This window comes from Callorhinus ursinus, unplaced genomic scaffold (genome assembly GCF_003265705.2).
Source record: "Callorhinus ursinus isolate GAN/ISIS: 27379988/994484 unplaced genomic scaffold, GSC_fseal_2.0 scaffold4, whole genome shotgun sequence".
NCBI classification, from domain to species: domain Eukaryota; kingdom Metazoa; phylum Chordata; class Mammalia; order Carnivora; family Otariidae; genus Callorhinus; species Callorhinus ursinus.
This window is the reverse complement of record NW_027397066.1, coordinates 35,033,664-35,057,768: the sequence shown is the minus strand read 5'-3', so window position 1 is coordinate 35,057,768 and position 24,105 is coordinate 35,033,664. Positions and strand designations below refer to the sequence as shown.

The following is a 24,105-nucleotide window of genomic DNA, read 5'->3' as shown; positions in this document are numbered from 1 at the left end:
TTTGATGATTACAAGATTTTAGGAAAGAAGGAAAGGAACATACTTTAAAGAACTTTGTTTCTAAGTGTTTTAACTGTATTCTAAACCAGCACCTGTGATCTTGCAGAATGTACCAAATTCCTAAAAAGCAGAAGAAATGTTACATCTCATATTGTTAGGATGGACACTATGTGAATGTTTCTTATCCCACACCCTACCCTCAGCAACTAGAAAGTTTGACATAATATGGTGATGAAAGTAATATATAATAAAATAAACATCAGTTCATTTATATCCATTTCTTTTCTTTTTTTTCCTTTGTCCAAGTTTCTCTTTTTTTAATTCGAGTAGAGTTGACACACAGTGTTACATCAGTTGCAAGTGTACAGTTTCATGCATTTATATCCATTTAAATTGAATCCTCAATTCGGATTTTCTACATTCAGTGGTTTAGGAGGAAAAGTATAAAACATAAGACAATCTTGTGCATTTATTTTGAGAAACTTTTTTATAGAACATTCTGGACCAAGGGTACATTTAAATTTCCTTTCTTAGGTGTGTTGACTAACAGTCAAATATGATTCCTGGTTCCCTACAAGAACCAGAACCTTAAGATGAGTCTACTTGTTCCTTTGGCATTGTCATATGATTTCCCAAAAGAAATGGATTTTAACAGGGGCCAGAATAAACAGAATTTTAATTCTTTTAAAATTCAATAGAAAATATAGTAATGTATTTCTGTTGTACTAGGGATAATTATTTTATCTCACCATGTATTTGCTTTCACCTTTTTTCCTAAAACAGATGAGGGAGCATTGGTCAGAGCAGCTAAGCAACTGAATTTTGTTTTCACTGGAAGAACACCGGACTCAGTGATTATAGATTCAGTAAGTTTTAAGTTTTAAGTTTTAGTTTTAAGTCTCTTTTTCATCAAAGTAATAACATGTGCATAACTTCAAAGATAAAATAATATCAAAGGATCATAATAAAATTGAGGTTCTCTACCTCAGAAGAAGCCACTTTATCTCTTTCTTCAGGCATTTATAAATCTCCTATTTTCAAAAACATATGTGATAAATGATAACTGTTTTGATTCTTCCATTTGAACATATCTACTGACTTTGTCTTCTGTTATGTTAAATGAGGATTTATCTCTCTTGATTCACTATCCCTTCCTGGAATATATATTACTATATGACTATATATTTTTGTAATTACATCACAGCTTTTAGTGAAACAAGTATTCAGACCTAATTTTTTAAATATGCAAAAGACTTGAACAAACATTTCAAAAAAGAAGATATATGAATGGCCACTGAGCACAAAAAAAAAATCATTAGTCATCAGTGAAATGCAAATTAAAATCACAATGATATGCTGTATACCCACCAAAAAGACTAAAATTAAAAACATTGCAGCACCAAATGTTAATGAGAATATAGAGCTAGTGGAGGACCCATATGTTGTTAGTTGATGTGTAAAATGGCATGAGCCGTTTGGAAAGCCTTTTAGAGTTTTCTAACACAGGTAAACATGCACCTGACCCAGCAGTTGTACTCAGTTACCCAGGAGAAATGAAAGCTTATGTCCACAAACAGATACCTAATGGAATGTTCACAGCAGCTTTATTTAGAGTAGTCATACACTGGCAACAAACCAAACATCCATCAGCAAGAGAAGGGGTAAGCAAATTGTGATATATACTTACAGTGGACTATCGAAACAATAAAGAGGAAGGAATTATGGATTCATCAACAACATGGATAAATCTCAAAAACATTATGTTGAGCAGAAAAAACTAGACACAAAGGAGTGCATACTCTGGAGATCAGACAAAAGTGATGATGGGAGTAGAATTCAGAACAGTGGTTGTCCCAGGGTTAGGGAGGAGATGGATTAGAGGAGAGGAAAAGGAATTTATGGGGTGATGGGAATGTTCTATATCTCGTTGAAGGTGGTGGTTACACCAGCATACCATTGTAAACAACACAGTTTTCACCAAACTATGCATTTAATGTCTGTGTCCTTTTTGTATATACGTTTCATTTCACTAAAGAAATCATGATTTAGTGTTTGTTATTACGCCTGTACCAGTATACACAGTTGAACATTGTTGTATTCAGGAATTTTTTTCTTTTTTTAATTTTATGTTTTCTGATATAAATTATTTCCTGAAGATAATTTTTCCTTTATTTCCTAAATATAAGTCCCTTACCTTGTTGTTGTTTTTTTCAATTGCTTAATTTTCTTTCTACCTATTAGTGATTGTTCCCATATCTTCTTAGTACACTCTAAGTGTACTAAGTCACACCAGGTAATCTGTCAGTTGGCAGTTCTTACCTTGAGACACGCCCATCCATGGCTCTAGAAGTTCACCATTCTTTTCGGTCCGTGCCAACTTTGTTCTAAGGCCTGTTTCTACAACACTTGGAATCCTGGTTGATTTTCGTCTGTTTGGGACTATTTCCTGTGTCTCAAATCTTCTTTCCTAGTGAACTTCCCTCTTTTGACAGAACATATATCATGTTTGTTTCTTCAGGTTAAAAAGTCATTCTGGAAGCAGAAGACACAGTAGTGATAGCCCTCAATAAATACAGCTCCTGACTCTTGGGCTCTGAGATGCACTGGTTGATGGGTCACCATTTTGTTCACAGTTGTCACCCTGGAATTGCTTTATCATCTTCCCGAGAACTTTCTTTACTTCTGTCCTGTGTTAGATCTTCAATTCCTAAATCCCATGACTTTCTTGTTCTTGGTTTACTCTTTTACTTATGTGGAATACATTTTTTAGTGGCTTTTTGGGAAAAGATACATGGGGAGTAACTTACTTATTTTATAGTCCTTTCAAGTCTAAACGTTTTCTATGCTACTGTTATACTTAATTGATCTTCCAGATGAATATAGAATTACAGGGTAGAAATTATTTTCCTTAGAAATATTGATTTTTCCACTATTTTATGGTTTCCAGTACACCTCATTGAGAAATCAGAAGCTATTTTGATTCCACAACTTTTGTGACTTGCCCCTACCCACTCCCCCACACTCTGGAAGGTTCTAGGATCTTTCTCCCAAGAGTTTGGATATTTCATGGCAGTGTGTCTTAGTGGGAATATTTTTAACCCGCTGTACTGAGCACTGGTGGGCCCTTTTCCATTTGGAAAATTCAGTTCTGGAAATTTTTCCTTAAATCCATTTTCCTTCCCTCTTTTTGCCCTGTTCTCTCTCTTCAGAATTCTTGAACTGATCTTTAGCTTTTCACTAATGCTTTTCATGCCTTTGCCTTTTTGCTCTGCTTTTTGGAAGTTTTCATCAGCTTTATCTTCTTTCTATTCATGTTTTTTGTTTTTAATTTCTGCTCCCATGTTTTTGGTTTTGAGGAGCTTGTTTTGTTCTTTCAGTATTTCTTTTTAATAGTATCCTGTTCTTGTTTCATGAATGTTGTATTCTCTGAGAGAAATAATGATAGTTTTTCGAAATTTTCATTTAAAAAATTTTATAGGCATGTAACAAAGCACTTAATTAAAAAGCATTTACAAGCCTTTAGTTAAACTATAGCTTTTACCAGAATATAAAATTGTCTCAAACTATCACTGCAGTTTTGCAGTGATTATAGTTTTGGGAAAAGCATGCTTCACCAAAAGTTAAATATCAGCTCTCAAATGTTCTTCTCCAAAGTTTCTCATTTTCCACTTAGGGGAAAAGAGCAGCATTTAATTACTGTAGCCCTTGCACACGGGATGTGTGATAGACTCTACCAGGTTTTTGACACAAATTGCAATATGCAGAATAATAAGGCGAGTCTCCTCCCATACTACCAAAGAGCAGCAACCAGGGTATAAGTAGTAATCATAAAAACATAAGGATTATTATAAACAGTCTTATTGTTTCACACATTTTTCTATAGGTCCCCTTAAAAATCATATCCTGGCTTATGCGGCAATATTTCCAAGGGTGTAAAACTCTGCAAAAAAAAGTTTTATGCCACCAGGAAGCCACAGTAATCAGTTCCAATGTAGAACAGAAAATACCACATATGACGCATGTGACAGACCACTTCAGTCTGGTGTTGAAACTAATTGCAGAGGCATCCAGGGCCCACCCACCAGCCCCTCGTGCCTGTCAGGAAACCCAAACCTGAAACCTCATTGGTCCATGGGAAATTTTGTTTTTGAATTCTTTTTCCTCCAAATTGCTTCTGTCTGTTGGTTTTGGATATCTCTGTTCCATGTTAATGTCCTTCGATGTCTGTCAATCATTGGTACTCTCGTGGTTAAGAAGAAGGAACCTGAAAGCAGATGTGGCTGTTCAGAGCCTGAGGGGAATATTTGTCTACCCTGAGCTCTACTGTAGGGTGGTCTGGGGGGATTCATTAGGGAAGTCATGGCGTCTGTACTTCTAAGGCTTCTCTTGGGCTTGTTGAATTCCCCAGAGAGTAACTCCCCATTTCTGCTTGGGATATTGGGGCCCAGCATTTAATATATTTCATATGAATATGATAACAATGCCATGTCTTCAACTGTGCCAGTCAATTCTAGACAAAAGATTCTGCTAGACCAGAGGAAGGGCCGGTGCTGAGAGCTCATTTCAAGTGGCTCTTACCCAGTTCTCCCCATTTTAGGCCCCTTTTTTACCTCACAATTCCAGAGCTAACTGCTTTTTCACATCCTTAAACCACTTAAGGATCATATGGTACAAATCAGGTGGGTTCTCAGCTCTTCCCATGACCACTATAGTATTCAGCCTTCTTGGATCTGCTAAGATCCCACTCACTGATCTGTGTTCTAGCTTCCAAATTTCTGGTGCTATTGTTTCTTTTCTTATTTCCCTGCCATCGTAAGCTTCTTTCTTTTTAAAGTGTTTACTATAGTTTTAGTGAGACTTTGGGTAAGACAGAAATTAAATGTGTATGTTCCATCTTCCCTCTTAACCTGAAAGTTAATAAATTCACTTAAAGAGGATATATTCGGAAGGGATGCTTTGTTTGTGTTATCTTTTACATTAAAACTTCATGCATAGGGTTTCTTTCCAAGAAGCTAAAGATACTTCCAATATGATGTAATCATGTATTCCTTTCCTTCATAGCTGGGGCAAGAAGAAAGATATGAATTACTCAATGTTCTGGAATTCACCAGGTAAGACATCTGCTCTGTGATTTGTATCTGTAAGATAAATTTCTACATATGTTTGGGGTTTTTTTCCCTTTTAAATAACTAGAAAGTAGGCTTTATTTTTTAACTAAATTTGTTTAGAAAAAAATATTAATTTAAAATCTGCAGTATAGCTTGTAATTGTCATAGCTGCTGAGAAATCATAAACACCTATCTTCAGAGTATTGCCAGACATGACTTCTGGAGGCAGTGTAAAATTATTTTTGAACAAAGCTGGTATGTGTCACAACTGTGAGGTATAGGACCAGGAGTCTTAGGCTGGTGATCTGGAAACATCATTACACTTAGAGGCAGCAGGATTTATGTGTACTGAAGCCGAATCAAGAGTTAGGAACCCAGCAGTCTAATTCTGCGTTCATTGTATTGTATCTAACTGTCTTTGGGATTTCAGAAACCATGCCCATCTCTCTGTTCGGTATAAAACCAGTTATTTAGTAGGAAAAAGCAGAAATCGAGGAGGTTATCCTACTTAACTTTATTTTTTAAGGTCAAATAGTAGAGACCTTCTAGTAATAATCAGCGATATGTCTAGGAGTTTGGCTTTTTATTTTTGCATGACTACATTGTTTCTGAACTAATATGCTCTTAAGGCAAATAGGCCTCCGTTAACAGACAGGATAGTCTATTTAAAGATTGCATCACCATTAACAATAGGACACTTAGGGCCAGGCCACAGGCAGGAAGTAACACTGCTGTTCAAGGAAATAAGTGTTCACTTATCTTCTTGAACTTTCTCCTACATAAGGCAAGCTTGTACACTGACTAGAAAAGGCATTTTCTGCAGTATGAAGCTTCCTCAAAAAGTTAAAAATAGAACTACTCTATGATCCAGCAACTGCCCTACTAGGTATTTATCCAGAAAAAGATACAAAAATACGGATTCAAAGGGACACGTGCACCCTGGTGTTTATAGCATCATCAACAATAGGCAGATTATGGAAAGAGCCCAAATGTCCCTCAACTGATGAATGGATAAAGATGTGGTATATATACACAATGGAATATTACTCGGCCATCAAAAAGAATGAGATCTTGCCATTTGCAATGACACAGATGGAGCTAGAGAGTATTATGCTAAGCGAAATAAGTCTGTCAGAGAAAGACAAATACCATAGGATTTCACTCACATGTGGAATTTAAGAAACAGAGCAAACAATCTTGGGGAAAGAGAGAGTCAAACCAAGAAAAAGACTCTTAACTATAAAGAACAAACTGATGGTTATCAGAGGGGAGGTGGGTGGGGGCATGGGTTAAGTAGGTGATGGGGATTAAGGAGGGCACTTGTGACGAGCACTGGGTGATGCATGGAAGTGCTGAATCACTAAATTGTACACCTGAAACTAATATTACACTGTATGTAAACTAACTGGAATTTACATAAAAACTAAAAAAATAATAAAAACACGTAACTTACTGGAAAAAAAAAAGAAAAGGCATTTCCTTTTCAGTGCCAGCTTTGGTTGCTATCTTGGTTAGGAGTGACCACATGCCATTGGTTAATATCAAAAAAAATGGGGTCTGTCTAATGTATTATTTAAGCACTATTTTCCTTACTTGTATGCACTGAAAGGCTCAAGGGAAAATGCATGGGAAGTTGATGAGTAACTGTAATAGAGTATTTCCAAAATGTATCCCCCACCTTTTTTTTTTCAAGTCCAAGTGGCTGTTTTTCCTAAGTCTACTTGCTTTATGCCTGCAAAATATTATAAGTAGTATATCAATGAGCATTTGGGTATGTTTGTTTATTAATACACACCTCAAAGCACCACAAAGAAAAATAAAGCAAGGTTAGGGGTTTAGGGTCTTTCAGGGTGCAGTGTTGGGGGTGGGCGTTAAGGATGAAAGTGAGAAGAGTGACTGTGGAGGTCTTAAAAGAGATTCTGGAGAAAACATTAGTGGTTTGGACTAGGATGATTCTAGCACAAAGAAAGTGAAGTTGATAGAATCCAGATACCTCTTAGAAGAATGTCTGGGGGCCTTTGGGATGGAGTGGAGTTAGAAGAAGAAAAGAGGGAGGGGTTGGAGTCTCTGGTGTGAACAGCTGGGTGGGTAGGGGTACCGTTTACCCCGATGGCACATACAGGGGTAGGAATAGATGTGCAGGATGAGGTGTTTGAATTCGTTATGTTTGAGATGCCCGTGAGATATGCACATGGAGGTGTCAGAGGTGGGCGCTGGATGTGAGGGCCCGGAACACAGGAGAGATATAAATGGCTGAGATAGAAATGTGGTAGTCGTTGGCCTGTAAATGGCAATCAAAGCTACAAAAATGAATTGGGTACCCTGGAAATACAGAGTGAGGGAAACGAGAGAGGCTGAGGATTGCACTATGACTAACTCCCAACTTCTAAGGGTTGGTTAGAAGGAGAGGAATCAGCAAAAGAGACTGCTTTGTGGCTAGAGATGTGGAGGATAAAGAGAGGGTAAGACCACAGAGCCAAGAGAAGAGGCTTTTTTTCCGAGGTGACAGTGGTCATCTGTGTCAGAGACCCGCAGCAGGGTTAGGTGAGCTCAGAGACCCGCAGCAGGGTTAGGTGAGCTCAGAGACCCGCAGCAGGGTTAGGTGAGCTCAGAGACCCGCAGCAGGGTTAGGTGAGCTGAAGGTGGGCCATATTTGCTGGATTTAGCCGTTCAGTGGGACGGTCAGGAGAGAAGCCAGGTGGGAAGGGTGGGGATGCACTGGGGATGGGGGGTGTACACAGGGGATGTAAGTAGAGATCGTCGGTGTGTGCAGCACTTGTTTGGAGTTGAGTTGTGAAGGGGATACGGCTCGGTGGGAGTGGATTGTTTGGGCTGAGTGTTGTAGGCAAGAGACTCCAACGTGTTTAAGTACTTATGAGAGAGACCCTGTCAAGAAGGGGACGATGCAGACTCAGGGGAGAGCAGCATACCTTTAGGAGTGAGGTTACTGAGAAAGAGAGGGGGTTCATAGCACATGGGAAAGGAAGGTCTCTGAGAGGAAAAGAAATACCCCCTCCGTTGTCAGGAAAAGAGGCAGAGAGGATGGGGACCAGCAGGGAAGTGTGTGAATGTGTAGGTGTTAATGGCGGAAAGGATAAGAATTCTTGTCTGAAGCTTCCATCAATGTGAATTGCAAAAATTCCAAGGGTCCGGAGGATGAGGGTGCATTAAAGACCTGGAGAATGGAGAAGGTGTTCCAAGTCCTGCAGATGGTGAGAGAGTGAGCTTATTAGAAAGAGGACAGCAGGGAGCATGCAGGTGACAGCGTGTCATGGATTTCCTAAGCTCTGTGGCAGGGCGACTTTCCTTCAGTCCATCCATCTACTCTGATGCTAAAGAAAGGGTTCCCATTTACCCAGGATTTGTGCGTTCTGCCAGGAGAAGAAAAGAGCAGGAAAGTTGGTGAGCTTGGGACCATCTCATTCAAGTTGGAGTAAGAGAGGCACCAAGAAGGGCTGAGACAGAATATAGAATGTGCAATGTCCTTGTGAAGAGGGCCCAGGTAAATGTCTTCCCGAAGTGCAGGGGTGGCCGTCGGAGGAACCTACACAGTGGGGATTAGAGATGGAGACCCAGAGGACTGAATATTTCTAGACGCCTTGGAAAGAAACTCCTAACTGTATGCTAGGACACCATATCTTGGCTACTTTATATTGGACTCATCTCCGTTTTTCGCAGAATGTTGCAAGGTAAAACAAATAGATACAGACGCCTGTGGGAAGTCCATTTCCCCCACCTCGTTTCTGGAGAGAATGCTGATACACACTTAGTTCTGAATGAGGCATGTCCTATGCGGGGCTGTGCCAGTTTGTTCTACTCACTGTTACTTGCTGTCTCTGTGGATGCTGTATGTGTAACATTTTTATATTGCCAACACAAGGTTAAAACGTTCGTGCTCATTAGCTTAGCTTGGTAATGCGAGTAGATTTTTTACATGCTGCCAGTGGCTTGCTAGGAATCATTGAGAAATAACAGTTTGTGAAAGCTGAAGTCAGTTTTAAAGGGCTAGTGTTTGCCTTTCTGTGTGATTTGGGTATGTATTTAATGATGGATTATTATTTCTGTTTGTGTTAAAAGCTATAACATACAATTCATCTTAGATACTGACTTAAAGATTTTTGAAATCTGAAAACATTGAACCAGAACTCTCCTCTGCCCAGGTGGCTCCTAACTCCTGCAGGTTTCCCAGGATCCATTTTGTAAATTATTCCTTTAGGGCAGCGGATGGTACCCTGGTGCCTTACAAAACAGAATGTAACTCTCAAAGGTACCCAAACCACACACCCAGAGGATGGTTTGTATCTGTGGAAGGATAGGGCTCATAATTTGGTAAAATTTATTTTTCACTGTGAGTATTAAAATATGTGAGGCATGACAAACATATATATGCATATGCTCAGTATGATCACACATTATGGAAAACCTCTTTCAGCGCGAGAAAAAGAATGTCAGTGATTGTTCGGACTCCGTCCGGGAAGTTACGACTTTACTGCAAAGGAGCTGTAAGTTTTTATTTTTGTCTTTTACAGTTTTGATTTATGATGGTTTATAATGTATACGTTCAGCATTTTGCTATGGAAATGTAACACAGATGTTTAGCATAAAGTTGCTGACATCCACTTTCCTTGGTGTTTTATAGTAATAGCGTTCAGCCTCTTCTGGTGAAATGTGGAATTCCTTCTGGGTAAATTTGGTGCTTTGAAAAAATTTGGCCTAGCTTATTTATAGAATTCAATTTTGATACTTAATATTTGAGGCTTATATTATAAAATACATTAGAAGACAATTAAATCAGAAAATGCTTTGAAATTAGAAATGTAGTGATCCACACCAGTTTGAATGTAATTTTTTAAAGACCATAGAAATGGGGGGGGGCGGGGAGGGGGATGGATCACAATTACTGCTATAATTTCATCCTATGGTCATTACTATTCGTCTTGCATTGTTTTCATTATAAAAGAATTTCTAACTATTGGTTGGCTTTGGTATATTGGCAGGTTATATTGACAGAGTAATATGTCATTCAGAGTGATTTTTCCTAGATAAAATATGTTTATACTCATGGAAAAATAAGGAGTCTACTGACCAGTCTACTCATGGGGAAAAAAGGAGCCTTTTGTTCCAACAATTATTATTTTCCTTCTGAATTAGCCTTTCCAGGTACCTGGTCTACTTGGACTAGTCAGGTAACTTACCAACCTGGAACTTTCCAATTTCAAATATAATCAACAACCTTGATTTATTAAATGAAACTTGGAAACTGCACTTATGAGGAAACCAAAGCTTATTACTTAAATTTTTATTGAAAATGTTTTTCAGTGCCTTGGTTTTAAAGCATTGAAATGCAGTTTTTGAATGCCTTGGTTTTAAAGCATTTTGGTAGAATTATTTCATGATGTCTCATAAATTTAGTTTTAGAATTCCTCTGGTTGTTGACTGAAACAACTAGCATTTATTCATTGTGTGCACTTTATCTACCAGACTCTCAACTGGAGAAAAGAAGATAAGACCCAACACTTGTCAGGAACTGAGTCAGGGAAATAGATATAAAGAGAAGTTTAGGATACAATATTGAGGTATATTGTAAAGCTCTTCCACATTCCAGTGGTAGCATTTATTGATAATGGAATAAAGAGAGCTTTTAAGACCTTCTACTTTAAATGGTTATGTGTCCAGTTTGCACCCAACTCACATCCTTCCTTTCTTAGTTTTGAGTAACCTTCCATCTAGAACCCTCGTTTGGGAAGTTAAAGCATTGAATAAAAAATAAAAACATTGGACTTCCTTTTTGAATAATCATAGAGGTAGTTTGCATACATTAACTTGCTTATTGTATTGTTTCCCCTCACTGCCAAGTTGGCTATGAAATGTGGTTGAATACTAAAAAGGCAGAAACATGTAAAACAAGGTACATTTGAGAACTGCAGGTAGTTTGGCAGAGAATAGTAGATTCGAGGCTGGAAAGGTAGACATGCTTTAGGTCATGGGGTTTTTTTCATGCTCAAGAACTTGTACATTTTTCTGAATTGTTCTGATGCCATTTGGGAAGATGACTTAAGGCAGGAAGGAGATGCATACGGAGTTCCCCGTTGATGCTCTTGACTATAGTCCACGAGTTGATAAGAGGATCAGAACCAAGACAGTTGCAGAGAGGATTGCGAAGACAGAGATTTAGGACTCAGTAATTGATTACATGTGGGTGATAAGGGAGACCATGGTCTAGAATTATTATCCGATTTGGACTTGGCTGAGTAGATGAAGTGGTACCACTTTCCATGATAGAGAGTTGGGAGCTACATCTGGGCCAAGAGGCAGAGATGCTTGGATTTCACGGGGGAAGGAACCTGGGATGCTGGTACAAAGTGTAGCTAGAAGGTAAAAGCAGGGGATTGATGAGCTCTTGTAAGAAGGAAATATTACATGAAAAGAGAGGAGGGCTAAAAGTGAGGAGTAGAGGATCTAAAAAGAGAGATCAGAATTGGGAAGAGAGTCTGAGGAGTGTTGATTCCCTGGCAGAGTGAACAATCAACAGTGACGTGTGCAACAGAAGACTTCAGTAGTTAAAGAGTCAGTTAAGGAGTCAGCTAATACTTTCCAGTCAAGTTAACACGGTCTGCTCAAACTTTAATGTTTCTCCTCTATTCCAAATTCATGACAGTGATTGACACAGTATAGAGAGAGAGCAGAAAGGTAGAGCCAGGCTTAAAAACAAGATAAATATCTTTGAAGCCCCAAATAGGAATAGAAAATCAGCGTGGTACACCGAACTGAGGTCTTGAGTTGAATGGGGTGGGAGTCCCAGGCCCGGAGTCAGGATCGGGGAGCGGTGGTTGGAATTTGGTTTCTGTAAGACAGTGGGGGCAAATAGTGCTTTCTGTAAAATGTAGAGAGGAGCCAGCCTCCCTTCTTTGATGCCTGAGACGGTGGTGAGCTTCCTAATCCTGAGAAGAGACTAAGAAAAACTCATGCCAACTCTGCTGGGGGAGTATATCAAACCACTAGATTGGGGTGTGCACAAGCGGAGAGCAAAACTGAGAGACACATGAGGAAATCTCGTTCCAAAGAGCACAAGCACATAAACAACCGGACATGAATTCACTCCAGGTGAAATCATTTGTGTAGACAAGTCTGACCAAGGATGCTTAGTTCAACATGATTTAAAAAAAAAAAAATTACAACTATTTTTAATCAAGAAGAAATGGAGGGGATGGGGATATGTGTAAGCTAAACCGGAAATCATGAATTTAAGAGAAAACATGAGAAAACGGAATAAACTCTAAATTAAACAGAGTGGAAGAGTCGGGGGTGCAGTTAGTGAATCGGAAGATGGTATGGAAGAGTTCGTCTAGAACATAACACAGAGAGATGGTGGCTCTGGTGTGTGTGTATATGGATGATTTCTTTTTCTCCTTCCAGGTTTTCTGCAATGAGGTTGCCTTGCTTTACTAATTTTTAAATGGAAAAAGTATACAATACTCAGTTTATGTCTGCAATAGTAGCCAATTTAAGAAGTTACGTTTACACACATAAAATCTTAATTTATTCAAGAAAATAAAAACCCTGCCCCAATTCCTCTTATATACTAGAGGAAAAATTAGAAACTTGACTATTACACTCAGTGCCTTAGGGACCGTAAAGTGACTGAAAATTTCTAATTAAGTGCCCCATACGTAAAATTCTGCGCCACACATCGAGAAGACCACATCTGAAATCAGTTATGTTTAGCAGTTCACCACCACATCATGGGCAGAGTACAGATAAATCCGAATGGCACACACAAACACAGAAAATATTCTTCTACATTTACATATGGATGTGTCTGATGATTTTAGCAAATGTCCCAGATCACAGAGGCCAAAGCTTCATGCGGCAGGTCAGTCAGTCTCCCCCTGTTGGGTAACCTGACGGCAAGATCAGAGTCCTCCTGGCAACTGCCGAATTTGTAGCAAGATTACCTAGATAACTTCAGTATAAATTGCAGTGCTTAAATAATTCTGTCAGACCTCTTTTTTCTATTTGCTACCTTCTTACTGTTGACTCTTGCACTTCACTCTATAGTCCTTCTTTATTTGGCAATATTGTAGAATATGCTTCAGGCTGACTGAGGACTACATCAGGTGTTTTATTCACGTAACACCTATCTTTTGAACAACTGCCACGTGCAAGACACAGTAGGTGAGGACGGAGCAGCATTGGAACCTGAGTCTAAAAGATGAATAGGAAAACGACTTTTCAAGTGAAAATTGACCTAAGATGAATTATTCATCGTGAAGCCCTAGGTTCTTTATTGACTATGCCATGCTGCCTGGGGAGCATCCCCTCATGGCCAATTTTCCACTCTTACCTTGCTGAGGGCTGGGACACCACATAAGTAAATTCATCTAGGATTTCCTGCAAATGTAGACTCAGTAGGCTCTGAGTCTGATCTTAGGGGATACACATGCTTTAGTTCCTGTGAAGAAACTTTTTTTGGTCGTAACCACGTGAAGCCATTACTTTGGGTGTTACTTTGGGTGAAGAGGTTATTTGTATGTATTTATTTCTCACATGTAAGCCTGGCCAATTGACTGTCACTTAAAAACATACTATCTAATTCATGTGGAAGGCCACATTCTGTCCCCTGCTTTCCTTGATACTATAAAGAAAGTAGAAAATTCTATTTCAAGCATCAGTTTCTTCCACTAGAAAACTTGGCTACATGGCAGAATTTAATCTCCCTTATCATTTTTGTTTTCATGATGTTAATTTTTTTTTAGAGATTTTCTTAGTTTTAAATGGCCTATTTTAATTTCATTGAAAATGTCATTAGCCTCTGGAAAAAAATAGAGTTCATAAGTTATAACTTTCATTCCTAGAAAGGAGCCAAGAGGGGAAATTATCATTTCCTTTTGCTTTGCCCCCCTTCCCATTCCACCACTGAAAAATGAAAAGAAATTCATAATTGGGGCCTGGAATATTCCATCTGTTCTGAGGTCACTAAGTTCTTGTTTCTCTCAAGGGTTCTAAATCATACTCCATTAGTCTGCTTCCAAATCTCAGCCCTGAGACTGGAGACCCCAAAATGGGTAATACCACTGAGAAAGTAATTGCAGGTAAATGATTTATTTTTTCCTAGTCTAATAAAACCATGGAGGCCAAACACTAAAATTCTTAAAACATTAAACCCAAGCCGAGGAATAACAAAAGGAACAATAAGCAGTTTATAAAGGGGCAAAAATCAGAGAAAAGTAAGTGGTACATACGTTCAAGCTGAAAGGGGCTTTAAAGATAATCCAGTAATTGAATTTCACAAACTAGGTGAATTGAGCTTTTAGAGGCTAAAGTGACACAATCAGAAATACTCAGCTACCGACAATGCGACGTTTGTTCGAAATTCTCCCTATAATACCCACCAGCCCTCTCTGTGCATTTGGACCTGTGTTTCTCAAAGTTTGTTCTGTGGGAGCACCAGTCCCATACAGATGCCCTAATCTCTAGCTCGGGCTCCATAATGAATGAGTCTGGGGCACATACCATGTGGCCCTCTTAGAGATCTACTGTGCACATCAGCATTTTAAAGGCTCCAAGAAGTATTACTGCAAGGCAGGTTTTGTTCAGCCAGCATTTCCCAAACTTTTTGAGTGCTGGACCATTCTCCCCTGTGGCACCTATGTCTTCATAGAGGACCTGTGCCCTGCAGTGTCCTGCAAAAATACCTTCAGGGGTGGGGGAGATCTTGCAAGATAAGCGAAGTGCTGGTAGAATATGAGATGTGGAACACTGGAGTAAGTCCAGGTTTATTCACAAAGGAGAAAGATGAACATATGGGACTCAAACCTTGTTTCTTAACGTCATTAGGGAAACAGTGTTATTAGAGAAAAAATATTTTGCGCTTTAAAGCTAATGCTCAAAGTGGCTGTTTTTATACTCATTGCTGCTCATAATGTTGCCAACGTCAGTGTTATTAAACTCAAAATGCTTCATTTAAGTGTATTATACCTCTGTTTGTTTTCCAGGACACTGTAATATATGATAGACTGGCAGAGACGTCAAAATACAAAGAAATTACCCTAAAACATTTAGAGCAGTTTGCTACAGAAGGTGAGTGTAATAGGGCAATAAAGCATGATTACAATAAAAAGAAATCATCTACTAATGTCTTGCAGGATTGTTGTTATTTTACCTAGAAATTCCTAAAGCAAGATAACAATTATCTGATAACTTAGGTTATACTATGTGCTGTTCCCATTATTTCTGTTTTGATTTCCTATGTTAAAATTTTGAGAGACTTGGTCCCTATGTTTTGGGGGTGTAGGGTCTATAAATCTGTTCAGTTTTTAGCATGGGTACTATTCACACTTTAAATACACTGTATCTCTAGCAGTGTAGGAGGAAAGGGACCCAAAAAACTGGATATTCTAATCTGAGTAAGAAAGAGGAAAAGAAATAAGCCTATATAACTATTAAAATAGTTACTCAGTGTAGTTTCAACTCAAGATTTCTTAAGCCCTTACTGAATGACAGGCTCCGTGTGAGACCTGGGAATCATGGTAAACAGGCTGAGTCCTGTCTCTCTGTCCTACTGAAATATATGATCTGTACAGCTCAACAGTCTAGGGGGATGATCTAGGTTAGGTGGGATGACATGAGAGTACTTAAACAGTAGGGTCAGTTACTCCAAGAATTTGTAGAGTCTTCTCTCTGAACTTAACAGAAGCAGCCAGAACTGTATCTAAATCTCCCTTCTAGGGCATCTGCCTTCGGCTCAGGTCATGATCCGAGGGTCCTGGGATCGAGCCCTGCATCGGGCTCCTTGCTCAGTGGGGAGTCTGTGTCTCCCTCTCCCTCTCCCTCTGTTGCTCCCCCTGCTTTGTGCTCTCTGTCTCTCTCTCTCTCCGACAAATAAATGAATAAAATATTTTAAAAAAAAAAAATAAAAATCAATCTCCCATCAAAATTTTCACTCTTGTCTGCCTCAGCTTGAACTGTTGCCAATGGCAGCAAGCCTGACCTCTGATCAAATCCTTTTTCCTCTTCATCCAAGCGATGAAAAGATAGGATTGTTTTTAAAAGCACTAGACTTTGAAAAGCAAGGACATAGAGACCCTTCTCTCAGTTCTCCGAAAATACAAGAGCATGGAGATGCTCACATTCATCTTCAGTGGGGCTTGGCAGGTAGAGCCTAGCCGGTGTCCAGCCCTGGTTCTTTTAATGGGGGAGGGTTGAGGGAGCATCCTTGTCTTCTTTGGTTGTGATATGAAGATATTCCAGCTCTTAGACAGAGCTGAGTTGGCTTGGCCTTCACCTCCACCCTATTCTTTCTGGCCCTAGGCTGAACAACACTTATACTCCACGGCTACCCCAGAATAAGTCTCCAGCCAAGTTTCCAAAAGAGAAAAACATGTCCTGATATGGCCCCAAAGATTTAAGTTCTATGCTCAGTGAGCTGACAACAGACAGCCCTACTCCTTTCTTGGAATATAGAGTCCTCTGGGCACTTTATGTCTTATGTCTTCTGCTGCTTGTTTCTGACATGTTACCTGGCCATATTTTATTTGGCTTGAGATCACTAGCACCTAGTTATTCTGAGAGTTAATGACCTTGAGTGAGGGTGTTGTCTTCTCAGGAACCTAATTAACTGCATTTGTCCTGGCTGCTAAATGCTTTTGTTTCTTCTTTGTTCCAATCCACTGTTTTTTTCTGGTTGAGGGTAGCTTCCAAGTGAATTATGAAATTGATAGGCACCAAGCACTGGGAGTAGGTCACCTCAAACTTCAGCTTTGATTGTTTTCCCAGGGTGTTTCTGATGGGTCCTTTGTTTTGTCACTATACCTCAGGTTTTTTTTAGGCTTTTTTTTTTTTTTTTTGCTATTTCCTTTCTTTTTAATTTAAATTCAATTAATTAACATACATTATTAATTTCAGAGGTAGAGTTCAGTGATTCATCAGTCTTATATAATACCCAGTGCTCATTACATCATGTGCCCTCCTTAATGTCCATCACCCCATTACCCCATCCCCCCACTCCATTCCCCTCCAGCAACCCTCAGTTTGTTACCTATGGTTAAGTCTCTTATGGTTTGTCTCCCTCTCTGATTTCATCTTGTTTTGTTTTTTCCTCTCTTCTCCTATGATCCTCTGTTTTGTTTCTTAAATATACTACAAATTTGCAGTGACGAAGAGCAGTAATAAGCACAATCATATATCCCTGTAAGAGGCAGATGGCTTTCCAAGTAAACTCCACTGGGGTCCCTCTCTTTCTTCATAAGCATCTATGATGCCACTGTTGTAAGCCAGCCACTGTGCTCAGTATGGGCACTATGGAATTGAAGAACTCAGGGCCTCTCCCTTCCAGGAGCTATACACTAACACAGGAGCTCCACAAGAAAAACAATATGGAACATTGTTGTTCACACCATATGAGCATTTGGGGATTTCTGCCTCGGGTCTGAGTGAGAGGAGAATTCTTCAGAGAGAATGGCATGAACCGAGTCTTCAAGTAGATGCAAGGCAGACAGTGGAGGGAGTTGGAGGGGGCGAAATGGAGAAAAAGTGACCAGCATGTGCAGAGACTGGGTATATAGGAGGTAAATGTCAGGGAGGGAGGTTGAAGACACTTGGTGCATGGTGAGTGAGCCAGCCTTTGGGGGTTGGACTTCATCCTGGGATGAATGATTGGAAGATTCCAAGCAAAAGAATAAGCTGATAAGATCAGGATGTTGGAAAAAAATCACTTTGGAAAAAGCACAAAGGCTGTATTGAAAGAGCTGGGAATCAAAATCAGGAGGCCAGCTGAAGGTGAGGGGAGCTTTGATACCCATTTCGCACTGAGGTTGTGTCCTAACTGAATCAGACGTCAACCATATTGTTTGAATTGAATTGGTCTTTTCAAAACAAGACTTAATTATATAAAAATGGGTCAGACTTCTGAATGAAATCTTATTTGGTGTTGGGGGGATGTCTGCTACCTTCTTTCAGGGTTAAGAACTTTATGTTTCGCTGTGGCTGAGATTTCGGAGAGCGACTTTGAGGAATGGCGAGCAGTCTATCAACGCGCATCCACGTCTGTGCAGAACCGGCTGCTGAAGCTCGAAGAGAGTTATGAGTTGATTGAAAAGGTAGGTGAAAGACCATTTTGCTCATACAGAAAACTTGGTTTCCAGAAAACTTCAGTCTTCTCAAGGAGCCAATAAAGATCAGAATATCTTGACACACCTCTTACTGTTGAGTCTCCTCTGGTCCAAGCGTTAACAAATCTTAATACTGGTTAGGGCTTTTGCTGAAAAGTCTCTGGAATTGCTTTGTATAGGTCTTCCTACTTTTTGTAGTTTTGGATCAAAGTTAGGCTAGTCTAACCACTTCTTGCCAATGTATACTGTTGCATCTGTGTCACTGAAGATAAGCATGCCCTCCCCCCACACACTTGCACACAAGTTACATACGCATGCGTGTGTGCATAGAATTGATCATGGTGTATCATGTGTAATACAAAATAATATAATAAAAATACAGCTTGTGTGACTCTGTAGCTAATAATAAAGAATGTATAAGTGAACAACCCAGTGCTTATCCCTGGCTAGCCAGTGTGTGTGTGTGTGTGTGTGTGTGTGTGTGTGTGTGTGTGTGTGTGTGTGTGTGTGTGTGTGTACATAGACACACATCCCTCATTTGCATCACAACTAAAAATACTCTCATTTTACAGATAAGGAAACCAAGGCTATTCATCCAAAAAGTGATGGATACACTCTGATTGATGCTTTATAAATAGCAAGAAATCTTGCTCCCTTAATTAAAAATAGCAAACATTTTTGTGTAGTACTCACTGTGTGCCAGGTGCTGTTTGGAGCCCTTGAATCTATTAACTACTTAATCCTCACAACGTCCCTTTGAGCTAGGTACTGTTCATTCCAGTTTTACAGATGAAGACACCAAGGAAACAGAGAGGTTAAGAAATTTGGTTGAGATTACACAGTTCAAAAGAGGGTAGCCAGAGTCCTCATTCTGGCTCCAGAGTTCATGCTCCCAGCCACTTAAGTTATATTCATTCTAACCTTTCACTTTCCATCAAATAACTTCCTAATTGCAGAATTCGTTAACTTTATTCATGTTTATACTGCACAGGATCAGGTTTGTCTGTTAGCTTCAGCTTACTGAATCCTGTCTGCAGGTAAGTAAAAGCTGACTTTTTTTTTTTTTTTTTTTTTAATCCTTCCTCTCTTTCAAACAATTTACTCCCTGGTGCTTCCTTTCTTGAAAGGTGGTTGCGCCTCCCTTCCCCCTGTGCGGTCGCCTCTGTGTAATACTGGGGAATGTCCCATCCTAGCTGCAGGTGGTTTTCTCTGCTGAATACAGTGGCCATATGTGACTCTAGATATTGTCTCTCCTGTCTCCTCAATAGACTGTGATCACTTTAGAAGCTGGTTTGTTTCTCAGACCTTCCTTATATTTGAACTTATTTTTGTATCCTGCTTATTTCTCAAAGACATGTGATAGCATATATGATATCTTCTAGCTTCATACTCATCCCCCAGTTGTAGAATTACACACACGCTCTCAGTTAACTTGTTGAGTCTCTCTCTCTCTCTCTCTCTCTTTCCAGATGTATTTATATATGAGTATGTCTTTGGGACATTATGTGGCAAAACAAAATATTTTATTATTTATAAGGCCATGACCATAATCTCTTTCAATCTCTCTGACCAAAGTTACTTGTTGTCCTCAAGTACTAACGGTATTGATTTTTAATCTGTTGCCTTTCTTACTCTTTTGAGAACTAAAACAAAACAAAAAACTACCGTTTGGAAATAACTTTTCTCCTGTCTCCTTATGTACACAGCCTGAAGATAATGGAGCCTTTGCTCTCCATGGTAATGTGGTAGAATTAATGTACAATAAGTTACAGTCAAATATTTGAAAATGGATTCTAAACATTAAATTTTGTTTCTGTAGGAAGCATACTGTCAAAAATTCTGGAGTTGAATGTTTAATGTGCCTAATACCATTTTTACTCTGAGCGCTCTAGAGTTTATAGATTATATTTTATAGGTTTAACAGTTGTTGTTGCGGGGGGGGGGCTGTGCACACAATATCTGATATTTAAAAACCTTGTGACTTCCATCTTTTAAATGAAATAGATGGTCAGCTTCTCTCCAGCAGATGGCGATCATGAGTCACACTGAAATTTAAGTTGCTTGGGGAAATGGCATTACATGTATACTTTTAGCTTACAAATATGCCTCCCTCTGAGTGCCTCTTTCCTAAAATGAATGAAAAGAGGAATTTATATCTATTTCCTTTTTACTTTCTGATAAGCCATGGTCTCTAAGTTTTATTGAAAAAAACCTGAAAGCCAGAAAGGTGAAGGGATTGGTTCCCTTGCTCAGCCAGCTTCCAAATAAGGACTGGTTTTCTGTGTCCATCCCTACCCCGGAAACCATAATTTCATTCAAGTATTAATTTCATTAACTTTAATTAGGCTGCTAATAGATGTTAGGTATTGGGGAAGCACAAGCAAACTAGGAACACTCAGCTGAGACCCTGAGCATCACAGTCTGAACAAATTCCTTAAGTAAGGAAATCTAAAGGAACCCAGAGTGGTGACCCTCAAACTTGGTCCAACGGAAGCCTTCAGAGAGGTGGTAACTTTTAAAATGAAACCCACAAGGTTATTTTACCAGTTAAAGGAGATGGGTGGTTGGGGGAGGTTGTTTTTGGTTTTGATTTACTATACAAAAGATCAGAGGTCTTTTTAGGGAAAAAGAACAGGCACATGATACTGAAGAGTCTGCCACTGAGAGCTATTTTTCTGACAAATGCTTTTCCCATCCCCGATCATTGGAAGACTGTTGGGTTTTTAATGTATCTAGGTCCGGGGCGATATCACTCCTTCCTGGTCTGAGCTTCCGTTCTTTGTTAAAATCAACAGGGGTTAGTGTTCCATAGGAATTGGGGGTGACTGCCATTAAAACTACCCTACTGAGGCAGGTTTCAACATGTCAGAGCACGTATCCTGCTGGTGCATTTCCCCGGCTTTAAATTCAGCTGTCGTCACCGATCTGTACCTCTGAAACAAATAATGCAATATATGCTAAGAAAAAAAAAAAAAAAAGAAGATAGCAGGAGGGGAAGAAGAACCATGAGAGATGACGGACTCTGAGAAACAAACTGAGGGTTCTAGAGGGGAGGGGCGTAGGGGGATGGGTTAGCCTGGTGATCAGTATTAAAGAGGGCACGTTCTGTGTGGAGCACTGGGTGTTATGCACAATGAATCATGGAGCACTACATCAAAAACTAATGTAATGTATGGTGATTAACATAGCAATAAAAATTTTTAAAAGAAAAAAAATTAAGCTGTCGTACTGTTAGGGATCAACCATTTGGCTTCTTCTTTGGCTACTTTAAATGAGACATGTTGATTATGTTATCTTTTTTTATGTGATTGGAATCTGTTTTTTATGCAGACCATGAGAATGGACTTCTCATATGAGATAGTGAATTTTAAACCATGAGAGTCGTTTTTAAATCTTTTTTTTTTAAAGAGCAAAACCCATTTTCCAAACAAAATATTGCCTGAATCATCATATATATAGTAGATAAAAGCAAAGCTGCTCTGTTTAAAGAGTGGAGGGGGAGGGAGGAGCCCCACATTGCCTCTCCCCTCAGCCTCAGCACCTTGCCCTCATCATGGTCTGTGAGGAGCTTTTTCACAATTCTGAGGTTCCACTGAGCACCGTTTGAAAACCATATAATATTCCATCTGTGTGTGAAATTTTTGGAAATGGGCTCCTCAGAATACTATATATTTTCAGTACTCTCTTCACTTTTCAATGAAAGATCAGATCATCGTTGTGGTCCTATACAAATTGTTTCTGAACATATTTGAATTAATTATGCGAAATGCCATTGACACGTTAGCGGTAGTGTTACATTAAAGACATTCAAAATTTGAAAGATTTGTAGAGTTTTTCCTGAAAACAATATTTTTAATATGTTACAAAAGAAGTAAAATGTTATAAATGATGAAGGTTGTACTTTTAAACCTTACTCTCTGTCTTATCCCTCCAGTGTTTGTTCAAACAAGTAATTCAGTTTTTGAAATTTGGTTAAAGCCTTATTCCTTTGGGTGCTATAAACTCCTAGCATAAGCTGCAAAAATATCCAAATAGACAAGAACATCCAACAAGATAATGGCATTGGTCCCTTGGCGCACTGCTTTGTCACTTTTCTTTCCCAGCAGTCTGAGCACTAGAAAGTACTCCTTTCACCCTCCAGAGCACTAAAGGAAAGAAGGAAATGTGAGAGGTTTGAAAAAGTCCTCTGGATATTGTTTTCCCCATTGACAGTCATTGTTAGAGGAGAGGATTTAGGACTTCTACATCCATCTATAAAATAACAGCACCATCTCTGTCCTCAGGTGGGACCGTCTGAGCTCTAACACTTGCATTCAGATGGTAAACTTACAGGATTTAAAAAAAAAAAATTCTAATGCTATAAGCTGTTTCAAGATGTTCCTGAAATATCTTTTTTTTTCTGTTACTAAATATAGGCCAAGAGGCAGCATTTATTCCTAGGAAGACAAAATCATACAGGAACAAGAAGGTTCACATAGTTAAAATGCAACAGGGATTAATTAGAATCCTATCAGGTACTTGAGGTATCTTGACCCAGTTTAGGAAGGGGAATTGTGGATCGCTTTGGGTTTTATGGAAGGTAACACCTCTTCATCTCTTCCTCACCACTTCAGAAAACTTCGTTGCCTCAGTCTTTCAGAGCATGTACTTGCCCTGCTTTACCTACTTTAAACTTGTTCTTTTGAAAGACAATATATTTGGACTCAGAATTTTGGATGATGAGACCACTTACTAGTGTTGGTCTGCATTTTTAAAAATCTGATTTTTAAAATAAAATTTAGAATTAATTTATTTGTATTTGGCTGGGAAAAATTACAGATAAGTAACAGAACAATTATGAAGATTTATGCTTCATTAGCAGTGGTTTTTCTGAAATTTCTCACCTTTTTCTTTGATCTGTCACTTTAGATTTATTCTGACGTGTTTCTAAAACAAATTTTTTTTTTTTTTTGCCTCCTATTCATACTCTGCTGCTGGGTTCCTTTGAAAATTAATAGCAGAGAGGGCTCTGATCTTTTCAGGGAAGATTTTATAATTATTGGCTGACATAGGAAGGTGTGCCTTCATGGTAAATACAGGTTTTTGAAAATGTTTTATATTTATTTGCTTCAATAGAAAAATGCAGTCATATCTTTAGCATTGCACAAATTACCTACTAATTGCATCTGGTGTTTATGAAAGCAAATTATTTATCTTGAGCAGTAACAAAACCGAGTGAGATCTAACACCTCTCTAGATTGGGCAATGACTGAAGCATGATTTCGCTAGTGATCACGTTGGGTTTTTTTCTTTTTTTCTTTTTTTTCTTGTTAGGAGGCATAGGTTACAAAATCTGTTTTAAAAAATGACAACTTACTGCTGCGCTATTTTTAATAGATTATGAATCAGAGAAGATCATTTCTGCCCTTAATAGTAATGAGAAAACTAGCTTTGACAATCGAGCTCTCCTTTGAATCAGATAACAATGTTTCATACACATTTTGTAATTTTTTATTAATGTAGAGCCTCCACTAGATTGAAGCTTCATGAGAGCAAGGACTGTTTTTATGGTATTCATCCCTGTATTTCCAGCACCTGCCCTTCTGCCCTGTGTTAACTACTGAATAAATATATGACGAATAAATAAATGATTCAATTAAAAATTTATCCAGAAGCCAAGTTTCTATAGTAGGTACTTGCTTAATGAAAGCCTGGCCCCTATTACTAATACAGCCCATGCTTTCTCCACAGTGAGGATGTTCATATCACATATATTTTGTCACTAGGGATTAATTTAGGGATGTATTAGGGAAAAGAGCTAATAATTTTCAAGAATGCATTCTGTAGAAATGTAGACCCAGCCATTTTAAAGACTTGTTTTCTAAGTTATTTAATACATGACTGTGGGA

The 24,105-nt window shown here is 38.8% G+C and overlaps 1 protein-coding gene across 5 annotated transcripts in view; it reads left to right on the top strand.

The window, feature by feature from the left end:
- ATP8A1 (ATPase phospholipid transporting 8A1) overlaps positions 1-24,105 on the top strand; it is a 219,405-nt gene that overhangs the window by 100,277 nt on the left and 95,023 nt on the right. For all 5 annotated transcript variants that reach the window (XM_073891594.1, XM_073891595.1, XM_025887328.2 and 2 more), the window contains 5 exons: positions 784-866; positions 5,062-5,111; positions 9,541-9,610; positions 15,104-15,188; positions 18,066-18,205. In XM_073891594.1, the coding sequence (XP_073747695.1) occupies positions 784-866; positions 5,062-5,111; positions 9,541-9,610; positions 15,104-15,188; positions 18,066-18,205 (428 nt within the window). The remainder of the gene's footprint in view (positions 1-783; positions 867-5,061; positions 5,112-9,540; positions 9,611-15,103; positions 15,189-18,065; positions 18,206-24,105) is intronic.